At 38.4% G+C, this 13,668-nt stretch overlaps 1 protein-coding gene across 1 annotated transcript in view; it reads right to left on the bottom strand.

Moving 5' to 3' along the window:
• Positions 1 to 1,287: 1,287 nt before the first annotated feature.
• Sbp2 (SECIS-binding protein 2) overlaps positions 1,288 to 13,668 on the bottom strand; it is a 31,950-nt gene continuing 19,569 nt past the window's right edge. Inside the window, exons 4-6 of the mRNA XM_069815325.1 lie at positions 10,943 to 11,023; positions 6,626 to 6,760; positions 1,288 to 1,575 (exon numbers count right to left, since the gene is read on the bottom strand). Coding sequence (XP_069671426.1) covers positions 6,632 to 6,760; positions 10,943 to 11,023 — 210 coding nt within the window. The 3' untranslated portion in view covers positions 1,288 to 1,575; positions 6,626 to 6,631. The remainder of the gene's footprint in view (positions 1,576 to 6,625; positions 6,761 to 10,942; positions 11,024 to 13,668) is intronic.

Raw genomic sequence — 13,668 nt, 5'->3', positions numbered from 1 at the left:
TGCAGTGATGTTTTCTTCAAGTTTGTGATATACGTGCGTTTACCATTACGAATTCTGTAAATAGTTTACAAAACAAGAACTTCTCTGTACTTTCTGACGAAGAAAAATAAAAAAAATTAAAGAACTTGGTAGACCATTGCCTGATCTAAATATTTTCCAGACAGTTACTATGGGGAAAAGACAGTTCAAGAGAATTTTTAGAAAGGAAATTTACAATAATCATGACTGGCTTTGTGGTTGTGAAGTGAAAAACGCACTGTTTTGTTTTCCGTGTATTTTGTTTGATGGGGAATAGTCGTGGACAAGAACGGACATTACTGATATTAATCATTTAAGTACCAGCATTGGATTAAAATGTTCATGAACATGTACTGATAAAGGTAACTAATTCACAGAAAGTGCAACACCTAGACTCAAACTTCACCAGCAGCCACTGATATTTAGCAACTAGAATTCAATTTTTTAAATTCATATAATAGAAGATTATGGTTTCCAAATACGAACTATATTTTCCTGCGTCATGCGAGTGTTTCGACTGGGAGCCAATCACGGGTATGACAGCAACGTGTTTATGTTTACATTAGGATTTTTCTTACAGTGAAAACAGTATAGATCTGTCATCTTCTTCGGGGATTAAAGTGTCGTGGGACCATGTCTAGCCGATATACCCAATAAGCAGTCAGTAGGGCTTCCTACTGCAAGCCAATCAGGAGCTAGCCCCTAGACCCGAATACCTGCCATGTTCTGGTTGGTCGAAGTAATGGCCAATCAGCAGCTAGGTCCTAGTACTGGCAGCCTGCCGTGTGCTGGTGGTCAAAGCATGTTGATGACAGGTTTCCATGCTGCACTCAGCTGTAGGCCCCCGTCTCTGTTGAAATTATTGTCATCTAGTTGGATTTCGATGGCTTCCTTGACGGCAGGTCACAATAATCTGCTGTCTTGTCCAAGATGGTGGTGGCACCAAAATCGATTTTGTGGCCCATTTCCAGGCTGTGTTGTACTACAGTACCTGGCTGAGAACCCGAGAAGAATTATTCCACATCAAACGCCGGGAAAGCCTCAAGTCATACACGAACGATCATTTTCAACATTCAAAAATATCCTTGTAGATAACAGAGTATGAAAACAGGACTCTAAACAAACTGTTAGCTGCATTAGGGAACCAGGGTTACCAAGGGTCTGACGCAACATGTGCGCCATCTAATGGCTGCGTGATAAAGCTGTGGTCTGCTGCTGCTGCCCTGGTGGAAAATTCGAACAAGAGGGGAATATGTCGTCCATGAGAGCTCTTGTAACCTTACTTTTTTAATCACTCTCGTATTATAATGAATATTTTAGACTTTGTGCATATAAATCCTGGCCCTATATATCACATTTGTAGTTCACAACCATGTTATGGAACATGCACAAAATTACTGCACAGCCAGTATGAATCTCCATTCCAAATCTTGGCACCAATATTCAAGTTTAGTGCAGTGAGTAGGAAATCTGGGCTCGTAACAGCGCTGTGAGGGCTCTTTGGTCCAGACACTTTCTTCTTATCTTAGTGCCTTGTAAGTGGGATCCCGTAACAATCTGCAAAAGAAGTAAAAAAAAAGTATTGTGAAAAGTGGTGGCAGCAGCAGCAGCAGCAATAGTAATAGTAGTAGTAGTAATAGCAGCAGCAGTAGTAGTAGTAGTAGCAGTAGTAGTAGTAGCAGCAGCAGTAGTAGTAGTAGCAGTAGTAGTAGCAGCAGCAGTAGTAGTAGCAGTAGTAGTAGTAGCAGTAGTAGCAGCAGCAGCAGTAGTAGTAGTAGTAGTAGTAGTAGTAGTAGTAGCAGTAGTAGCAGCAGCAGTAGTAGTAGTAGTAGTAGTAGTAGTAGCAGTAGTAGCAGCAGTAGCAGTAGTAGTAGTAGTAGTAGTAGTAGTAACAGTAGTAGCAGCAGTAGTAGTAGCAGTAGTAGTAGTACGAGTAGTAGTAGGAGTAGCAGTAGTAGCAGCAGTAGTAGTAGCAGTAGTAGCAGCAGTAGTAGTAGCAGCAGTAGTAGTAGCAGCAGCAGTAGCAGTAGTAGTAGTAGTAGTAGAGTAGTAGTAGTAGTACTGGGTGTTCATTTCAAAGTGTGTCATGACGTCACTGTTGTGAGTCAGCAATTTGAAGCGAGTTTCAGCTTTTATGTCACAGAAGTTGCCTATTAATCAAGGTGTTCAATCTGAACTTGAGAACGTGTACGGTATAACTTGAACATTGTAGCAACAGATGGCGGTCTGTATGGTCTGTGTGCTACCATAACCTCTTTTGAACTGTTTTGCGCGGGCTTGTCATACGCAGGGTATTTGTTATCATCTGTTACGTACGGCAACATTCCACAATACAAATCAAATGCTCCGTGTCCATGTTGACCGTCGAAGTTAATGTCAACAAATACGTAAGTAATCGTCTTAACCCTCTCCACATACCCCGACAGTAAGAAAAAACTCACCTCAGTACATGTTTCGAAACAGTTCACATTTCTGCCACTACCGGCGTTACCGTACGTATCGATAAGTACTCTTCTAAATGAACGCTGTACTTGCTAGGCAACTTTTCTGGCACATAAGTAATACACCTCTGCGGAAGTGTAGGAAGATTGAATTCTCTAGGCTCATCAACTAGCCACATGACAGCATACAGTGAGCCATGACACACTTTGAACTGAACACCCAGTAGTAGTAGCACTAGTAGTAGTAGTAGTAGTAGTAAAGAAACTGGAGAAATATAAAAATCAACATGATTGTTTACAAAGCCATCTGAGAAGAATCTTACATCTTGAATCTGACAGTCTGGTTTAAAATGTTCTAACCCAGCCTTGTCAAATTTAGAAGTGACAACTGGAGTAAGACAAGGAGATGGTCTGTCTGCAGTACTATTTAATCTAACTATGGATAAAGTATTGAAAGAACTTAATTTGTCTGGAACGATATTATACAAGTCTAAGCAATTCTATGTTTATGCAGATGACATCGCATTGATAGCAGGAAATATCCCAGCTCTACAAAAAACGGTATAATAGAAACAGCTGGGACCACCTCATGGGTTAGTGGTCAGAGCTTCTGACTACAGTTCATGGGGTCCTGGGTTCGATTCCTAGTTAGAACACAGAAATTATTCCTTAAAGGGGAATGTTCCTGTGTTCGTCCATGATCTGGAAATTAGGTTAGGCTTAGGTTTAAGACCTCTCCTGGCACTTTATAATATCATCGGGGCAGCGTAACTCCGCCTTCCAGGTGCCCCAACCTCAGAAGTGGGTTACAAATAAGCCATTGCCAGGAGGGACCAGAAATGTCAAATAACAAATTGGTGGCACTGGTTAGAAAAATAGAAACATCAGAAAAACTAGTTGGATTGGTTATCAACATATATGAAACATAATATATATGTAGATGGAAGTAAGTCATGATGCTAATGCTAATACAAATAATACATTGAGAAACTATACTTTTGAAAATGTTAATAATTTCACTTATTTAGGAGTTAGAATTAATAATAATGGTGTGATAATAGAAGAAATCCACTGATTGAGGTTATGGCTGATATGTACATCTATTATCAGGCAGTACATCTCCCTTGACAATATGTGTCAGAGGAAGAAAAATTATTTGTATGCATCTGAATACTGACTAGTGTAATATGTAGCTAGTTGGCAATGTATGCAATTGAACTGACCACCCTACCCCATTATCTCCTGGACTAGTTGGCTCATACGTGGTTGTACATAACGCAAATATCTCTACAAACTATGTACAGTCGCTCCAAAAAAGACTTGAGTGCACTCTTGATAGCGCATATGACGGAGTCCTGACGCTGCATTCACATGAGCACGTGAATGCTTCCAAAAGTAGAAACTGTTAAGTCAGTGTGTTTAGTCAGAAGGGGACTATTTTGAAGGAGAGCCATCACAATAGCCTGTAAGTACTGCCATTTTGAAATTACAAGCCCAGTCTTAAAACTTTCCAATCACACCTCGTAAAATAATTCTGTTCAATTTTTTTATTATTTACCTAATATTTAATCTTTTGTGCGAGATCGTGCGTATTTGCTTGTTTTCCGCACAGAACCAATACGCGGTAAGTGTGAAATACCACATTCAGTATTCCCAACGTAACACACATAACAATTTCCCTCTTCTTACCGCTTAAGCGCGACATTCCTTTTACTGCTTTAGGCTTTTAACATATTATTTTTAGAGACGTTTAACATAGTAATAATTATAAATTGGAAACTTACCACTGCAATTTCACCTAAATTGCAATGTTAATTATTGTTTTTAAATATTTGCAAAAATTAAGTAAAGTCTACTACTCCACGAAACTTATTGCATTCCTGATACGAGTAACATTAAGGAAGCCGTGAAAAAATCAACAAGATTGCAGATGCCAATGTTATTACTGCAATATGTTATATAAATAATATTGTTAAAATATTAAAATGAAAAATAAATCATTACATAACCTTACCGTTTGTTTTACGTTCGCATTTACAGACTGGGGGGAAAAAAAAGACAGACGTATATCACGGCCTGCTGGAGTATAGTAAACACAGAAAACATTTTATAGCAACAATGTTGAAGAAAGATATTTTGGTGTTCCAAAGTTGCTGTCATTAAACAGAAACCAACATGGAGATTTCATTGCAACTAATTAGAAATTCGTCTTTCAGGTATGTAATAAACGATCTTCGCACAAAATAATGTACGATACACGAGCGGTATGTTTGTTTTCATGTTCTCGGAAATTAAAAAAGCTCAACTACGTTTGGCTTTTTCAATCTTTTCCTCGACCATGAAAACGTCAACATACCGCTCTTGTAACGTATATTACTATTGTGCGAGATCGTGCGTATTTGCTTGGTTTCCGCACAAAACCAATCAGCGGAAAGTCTAAAATTCCACATTCAGTATTCCCAACGTAACACACATAACAATTTCCCTCTTCTTACCGCTTAAGCGCGACATTCATTTTACTGCTTTAGGCTTTTAACATATTATTTTTAGAGACGTTTAACATACTAATAATTATAAATTGGAAACTTACCACTGCAATTTCACCTACATTGCACTGTTAATTATTGTTTTTAAATATTTGCAAAAATTAAGTAAAGTCTACTACTCCACGAAACTTATTGCATTCCTGATACAAGTAACATTAAGGAAGCCGTGAAAAAATCAACGAGATTCCAGATGCCGATGTTATTACTGCAATATGTTATATAAATAATATTGTTAAAATATTAAAATGAAAAATAAATCATTACATAACCTTACCGTTTGTTTTAAGTTCGCATTTATAGACTGGGGAAAAAAAAAAAAGACAGACGTATATCACGGCCTGCTGGAGTATAGTAAACACAGAAGACATTTTATAGCAACAATGTTGAAGAAAGATATTTTGATGTTCCGAAGTTGGCGTCATTAAACAGAAACCAACATGGAGATTTCATTACAACTAATTAGAAATTCGTCTTTCAGGTATGTAATAAACGATCTTCGCACAAAATAATGTACGATACACGAGCGGCATGTTTGTTTTCATGTTCTTGGAAATTAAAAAAGCTCAACTACGTTTCGCTTTTTCAATCTTTTCCTCGACCATGAAAACGTCAACATACCGCTCTTGTAACGTATATTACTATTGTATACAGCTTTCTTTAACATATGCAAATTGAATTAATATTACAGTCTGTAGGAAACGAAGAGCTGCAAAGTAATTCAGAAATATTTTAGATAAATATGAAAATTTTAAGGCCAAAGTGCAGTCTGCAGTGGAGTAATTGTTAGCATGTCTAACCATGAAATGAGCGGGCCCAGGTTCGAATCCTGGTTGGGGATTTTTCCCACAACCAATGAAGCAGAACTGCTGGATAAGTTTTGGCGTTGAACCTCGAACTCATTTCGCCATCATTAATTCACTTATGAGTCGTTCAGAGCAAAAGTGATGTAAGTCAAAATTGGGTAATGAGGTTTAAGGTAAAATTTCTGTAAAATACAGCGCAAAGTAGCAATTAATAAGTCCTTTTTGCTATCCACTGACTACTAACAGTTTAAATAAATTGAATAAATTAACTGCTATTTTGCGCTGTATTTTACAGAATGTTTACTTTAACCCTCATTATACCCATTCTTGACTTACACCACTTCTGCTCTGAACGGCTCATATCATCATCATCATCATCATCATCATCATCATCATCATCATCATCATCCACACAATAGCCCAGGTTAAGTTCACAGTGCGGCGTACTGTACTTGTACAAAAGACCGGCCGTTCGGCTACCCAATCATTCACAGAATATGAGTGGTAAATACAATAAGCCTCAGGCTATAGTGCAAGCCTTCGGGTCCCTCCTCTGTACAAGAAAACAAGAGAGAAAAAAAAAAAGGCCAATGCGGGCCGGTGAAAAATCATCCGTTGAGGATCAAATTTGGTGTACATAATATCTAACTAAAACTACTTTTCAGACTTTTAGACCTCCACTTTCTAAGTTTAATTTCTAAAATAATAATAATAATAAATAAATAAATACTCCTTTACGATACATCCTACTACTCTCATTTCTCCTCTAAAACAATTCAAAAACTTTTCAGCAACCTACTACCGACAATAAACATACCTGAACTTAGGTATTTGTGCCCTCAATAGCAGATAGGAAGGGAGAGGTGTCCACTGTCTCAACTGTCAATTTGGACAAAAGAGATGCAATCACCTGATCTGTGACATTTGGTTTCTTTGTCTCATTGCTCACATCCTGCAAAAAAGCACACAAAGCAACTTGTTTTCAGCAGATTCGAGATTATACAGGAAACATCTAGACTACGGGCGGCCGGGTAGCTCAGTTGGTAGAGCAGCTGGCTACAGACTGGAAGGTCTGGGGTTCTATCCTAGGTGGTGACAGGATTTTTTCTCGTTGCCAAACTTTCAGAACAGCCCCGAGGTTCACTCAGCCTCCTACAAAATTGAGTACCGGGTCTTTCCCGGGGGTAAAAGGCAGTCAGAGCGTGGTGCTGACCACACCACCTCACGCAGAGGACATGGAAAGCATGGGGTTCTACCTCCATGCCCCCCCAAGTGCCTTCATGGCATGTTACAGGGATACCTTTACTTTTTACCTTTCATATCTAGCTACAGAAATCAGCAGCTGGTTCAGTACAGAAAATATGTCATCATGTATGTTTCTAGTAGAGATCTGCACAGGCCAAATTTTTGAAGCCCAGTCCATTGAGTTCTGAACTAAAACCTCATTTGAGCCAAATATTCTTTTCAAAAGTATTAACCGAACCCACCTGAAACTTCAGAGCATACAAAGAGCCAGATGAAAGCTAAAATTACGAAATTAATATTCAGAAATAGATTTTTTTGCATGATAGTATGTTTTTCATCATTACAGCAAATGGTTTTAAATATCTTCCCGTTTACTTACTACACTCTTTTGGAACTTACTTTAAGAACATGCCTCGTAGCTGAGCGGTTCACCTTGTGCCATTTTAGTTTCGGCACTCTGTGTTTCTTTCTTTCTTTTCCTTTTTTTCTTTCTTATTCATGTCATTTTTCTGTTGTTAGTTACCCTTACTTGTCATAGATGGCATCCTATCTGCCATTTTAGGTCTTATTCTTCCTTTTCATAGATGGCTGTTCTTCTTTCCGCCATTCATGGTCTGATACTTCTCACGTATAAGGAGTGAATGTAAGTTATCACGTGATAAGGGCTTTTGAATTTCATTGGCTCTGTACCCATTAATTATTTATTAGCGTCAGTTTGCCGGTGAAGCATGGTGGACGGTGGGTGCTCGAAGAGAATGGTTGTGGGACAGCCATTGAGAACTGGGGTTTTTGTTTGGCGTTGATCTGTGATGAAAGATCTGCTGTAGTCGGGACTCGATCTGGGATAGTCTCTAACTACGTGTGGAACGTGGCCGGGTTGTGGAGTGTTAGAGTTGTGTGATGATGGTGGCGTGAGAGTTGGAGAGAGACCATTGTTGGTTGGTTTCGAGGCTGGTCTGCCTACGATCATAATAGGTTTTTCAACATCAGTAATTGTATGTTTCTTTTAAGTAAATGGTGTGAGCTTCCACATAAAGGAAAAGGTGTTATTTTATTTCAAGAATATACTCCCGGAAATAAATGGATATTTTCTAAGGAGGGTCTGTCTTCCTCTGAATGGCGGGACGCAATTAAGATGAATGCTAACGTAGCACCAGTGAGAAGTCTTCATGGGAGATCCTTGGACGGTTTCCATTGCAGATACTGCAACGAGATTGAAACCTTAGCACACGTCCTAGGATCCTGTCAGCATGGAAAACTCCTGAGAAATTCACGCCATCATAACATCCGAAAACTAATAGCACAAGCCCTTAGAAACAAATCCTTCGAGGTCCATGAAGAGGTGCACTGTGTTGCGTCTGAAGGCGGCAGAATTAGAAGAGCGGACATCGTGGCTCTAGACAAGACTAATAGTAGAGGCTTTATACTGGACCCAACTGTTAGATTTGAGATGAGCCAGACCCAACCATCCGAGGTCAACAAAGAAAAACAACAAATTTATGAGCCTACTATTCCGTATTTTCGAGAAAAATATCAGATGGAAGGCACCTGGGAAGTACATGGTTTAATGATCGGAGCGAGGGGCACCATCCCACGATCAACTGTAAACACTATCAAAACATTTGGAATCCATGACATCATTCCAAAAATAATTACTTCAACCATTAAAGGATCTGTGGCAATTCTGAAAAATCATTTATACGGAATATCATAATCCCCTCCCCCCTTTTCTATTCGTTAGTGTGTGATTGTTACAAATATATGTACAAATTTATTACTTCTTAAACTTAAGCTCCTAGTTCACATTTCAATTTGACTCATCTATCTTACTGTAATCATTACTATTCTTATATGTGTGTTATTCTGTGTTTTTGGCAACCCAGGATGCCTGGGCAGACTATTTCTTGAAATAAATTATATATATTTCCTCTCATATCGGGGATTATGTAATTCACTTTGGTTTAAAGTATCAGCTGGCATTTCATCAATTGTATATTTTATAGTAGTTGTGATTACCTTCATATTGGTACTTCCTGCAGCATTCAAGAAGTATAGTATTGTCGACCAATTAACTTATACTTATAATCTGTTATTACAGATTGTGTCACTATTATGTGTAATGAGGAATGCCAGTTGAGTGACGAGTAATGGATTCCCCCTGCATCCATTTTGTTTATTTTCTTATTACCGGAAGTGTTAACTAATAAATGTAAACAGTTAGTTTATCACTTATGCTGAGTGTTTCATTTGTACCACCTCACCCATGAGACTGTGGACCCTAATCGTACGTTTGACGGCAGGGTAAAAGTAAATTACTTTAGGATTATTTATACTGATTATTATTTAGTATTAGTTATACCAGGACGAATAGAAGGAATAGTGTATGCACTCAGCGAGTTTACACGGGTCCGCAGCAACGCGGCGCTTCTATCGCTAGGCTCCTGACTTGGAGGAAGTTCACAGTTCTTGTTACGCTAAACATAGTCCTTTTTAAAAGCAAATTTCTACCATTTAACCCGTCTATTCGTAACTTTAGGAATACCTGCATAGTTCCTTATTCATAATTAATAGCCTTCTCTCAGTTAATACTATTATGAACGTTCGTAACAGAAAATACAATGGAATCTGAAACGCTATGAAAGCGATAAGTTCAGTATTTAACAAGTTGCGAATTCAGGGACAGAAAACTCTACAAAATGTTAAATAAAATCAGAGTTGAAAGATATTTTACGTGCTTATAAATTAATTAAATTACTCACCATATGAATGATTAGTTGCCTGCTATCTTCGAGAGTTTGCGAGATGACTTGCGGATTTACGAGCTTGTAATTCTCTTCAGATTTCCTTTGTCCTGAAGAAGAATCGGCACTTCAAGGAGTGGTAAACCAATTTAGGAATAATATCCATGATGTGTTCTCTGCAACAACCTGCTCCCGAAGACTGGATCGTAAGAGAGTCAATAGTGTCAAGTCAGTCATAGAAGATATCACCCTACATTACACTCGCTCAGCTAATCTTTTCTTTAATTTTCATTTCTGTTTGAAGAAGTATGTCATACATAGCTTGGGAGGGATGGGTTAAAAAACTGACGTTCCTACCGGATCCGTAGTCCTTGATTTGGGTGAGAGCTGCACAATGTTTAGACACATTACTTTTCTGTCGAAGGGAATGGACACAGAGGGTACACGCAATAAACTTAGAGGAATGATTTACGACATAACCTGCCACATGATGCACTAAAAATCAGTCAATCAACACGGCAGGAGTGGTATTTACCAACTCGGGCACAGCACTTTCCCAGCCTTGACCATGCATTTCTTCACAAAGAACAATTTTTTCTTTTATACAAGTTTCTACAGACTTCTTAACTGCCTTGTTACGTAATAATGTCTTTTGTCACTATTTCTACCGTATCCCAATCTACAACCTGGAGCATAACAGTACGGCATTTTTGCAATTATTTTGTAAACCACCGCACAATATTCTTTTGTCACTGGTTAATTCAAAGCACAACAAATTTAAGACTTCTACACAAACCCAAACAACAATGCATACTAACAATCCCTAATAATTTTCACCATTAAACGCGCGAGAAATTGTATTTTCGAGGTGTCTGACCTCAGACAAACGATGGACTTTATCAATCGAAGCGCCACTAGTTCTCAGGTCCGCCACCGACAATGAGAGAACATAGGAGTACGTACACTATTCCTTCTATTCGTCCTGGTTATACTATTTATTTAACCATTTAAAAAAAAAAAAAAAAAAAAAGAGGCAAGCCGTGTCAACCTATCTTCAGTCAATCACAAATCTAGAATTTGCCTGCAAGCAATAGTTCCCCTGAATGCCTCACCACTATTGAAGAACAGTACACTCACTCAGAACTCACCAGTGGCGCAGCACAGCCAGTTTCCTGCTGGTAGAGAGTCCTTGCCTCCATCAGGGCTTCTGTCATTGCTGCAAAGTTGACCTGCAGAAAGCAAATTTTGAGTTCAATGAAAGAGCTTACAGTCAATGTGTGCTGCACAAGACATCACGTGAAAACAGTTTTCAAGCTTTCCAGACTCTGTTCCACGAAGCCACTAGTTCATCAATTAGAATAAAAAAATTAACAATTTTACTGTTAGCAGTGGAAGTAAATCCCGAAAAAAACAAAATATGATTGTTCCGTGATCAGAACATAGTACAGAATCGAAATATGAAAATTGGAAATTTATTCTTTGAAAAGGTGGAAAAATTCAAATATCTTGGAGCAACAGTAAGAAATATAAATGAATGGCTTTCAAGGAACCTGCAGGTTCATTGTAGCCCAAAAATAAGCCCACCATCGGTTCCTATCCTGAGCAAGATTAATCCAGTCTCTATCATCATATCCCACCTCCCTCAAATCCATTTTAATATTATCCTCCCATCTACGTCTCGGCTTCCCCAAAGGTCTTTTTCCCTCCGGCTTTTCAACTAACACTCTATATGCATTTCTGGATTCGCCTATATGTGCTAAATACCCTGCCCATCTCAAACGTCTGGATTTAATGTTCCTAATTATGTCAGATGAAAAAATACAATGCATGCAGTTCTGCGTTGTGTAACTTTCTCCATTCTCCTGTAACTTCATCCCTCTTAGCCCCAAATATTTTCCTAAGAACCTTATTCTCAAACACCCTTAATTTCTGTTCCTCTCTCAAAGTGAGAGTCCAAGTTTCACAACCATACAGAACTACCGGTAATATAAACTGTCTTATAAATTCTAACGTTGACATTTTTTGACAGCAGACTAGATAACAAAAGCTTCTCAACCGAATAATAACAGGCATTTCCCATATTTATTCTGCTTTTAATTTCCTCTCGAGTGTTATTTATATTTGTTACTGTTACTCCAAGATATTTTTATTTTTCCACCTCTTCGAAGGATAAATCTCCAATTTTTATGTTTCCATTTCGTACAATATTTTGGTCACGAGATATAATCATATACTTTGTCTTTTCGGGATTCACTTCCAAACCTATCACTTTACTTGTTTCAAGTAAAATTCCCCTGTTTTCACTAATCGTTTATGAATTTTCTCCTAAATATTCATATCATCCGCATAGACAAGAAGCTGATGTAACCCGTTCAATTCCAAACCCTGTGTTATCAATAATTTTATAATTTTGGCCTATCATAATGAAACTGAACGTCCGCTAGCGCTGCTACAGCAATGGACTGCAGGCAATCTGTTCCCTGACGTCCCCCGACTTTTCACTACCTCTCTCTGTACATTTCTAAATGACATGGATGCACGTAGTCATTGGTGTACCATCAGAGACTTTACGCTGGTTAAATGAGATGTCAGCTAATCATGTTTAAGTAACCGGTGATTACAAATAATGCATCAAAACTACATTCTAACTATAGTTTCATGACTCATGATTACTACGTTTTTAACTGAGGTTGATGCACATCACCGTAAGAATATTTCCATTGCGTCTGGAAGAAATCGATCCTCCATGTTATGGATCCTGAGACAAGTACAATAACCATTACACTATCAAGAACAATGGAGGTGGAGAAATGGGGAGAGTACCTTAGATTGGAGCTGGTGAAGGAAGACAATGCAGTGAAAAAGGTAGCGGGAGTAGTACAGCCACTACTTGCCAGAATAACAACGGGCAAATGTAACTATACTGTTTTCGCTGTAAGAAAAATCCTAATGTAAACACAAACATGTGGCTGTCATACCCGTGATTGGCTCGCAGTCGAAACACTCACACGACGTAGGAAAATATAGTTCGTATTTGGAAACTATCATCTTGTATTATTTGAAAATAAAAAATTGAATTCTAGTTGTCAAATACAATGAAACATATAACTTCACTCATATATAAAACGATATGTAAAAGAAAAGCTAGTTTTATATTTTGTTATGTACTATGAACACGGATGAATACCAACAGTAATACTGAAGCAGTCTGTTCTTGTAACAAGCTGGCGTCACTTGAGCTCATAGTTGTTCATGTAAGCACGTGGTACTAAAGTATGGCTTCTGCATCCTCGGTGTGTGTGGTTATTAAACATAAGAGTAGAAACCCTCTCAAAAGCAGAGAAAAACAAATAGTCTTAAATGTATATTATAAGTTATGTGAGTTTTAATTACAGTAATTATAAACTAAATGTCTCCTAAGCAAACGAGTGCATAGTAGTGAGGTTAGGCCTACTTGACGAGTAACGGGAAATGTTTAACATGAAATAGAATGTACAACAGTAGGCGGGAACACATACTGAGAATCCATGGCGCCAAACAGCGGCCAATGAAGCCTCACTTCAGTCACGTACTTATACTTACTTGCTTTTAAGGAACCTGGAGGTTCATTGCCGCCCTCACATAAGCCCGCCATTGGTCTCTATCTTGAGCAAGATTAATCCACTCCCTATCATCATATCCCACCTCCCTCAAATCCATTTTAATATTATCTTTCCATCTACGTCTCGGCCTCCCTAAAGGTCTTTTTCCCTCCGGCCTCCCAACTAACACTCTATATGCATTTCAGGATTCGCCCATATGTGCTACACGCCCTGCCCATCTCAAACGTCTGGATTTAATATTCCTAATTATGTCAGGGGAAGAATACAATGCG

Source organism: Periplaneta americana, chromosome 16 (assembly GCF_040183065.1).
Source record: "Periplaneta americana isolate PAMFEO1 chromosome 16, P.americana_PAMFEO1_priV1, whole genome shotgun sequence".
Classification (NCBI taxonomy): domain Eukaryota; kingdom Metazoa; phylum Arthropoda; class Insecta; order Blattodea; family Blattidae; genus Periplaneta; species Periplaneta americana.
This window is presented reverse-complemented; position numbering and strand designations above follow the sequence as displayed.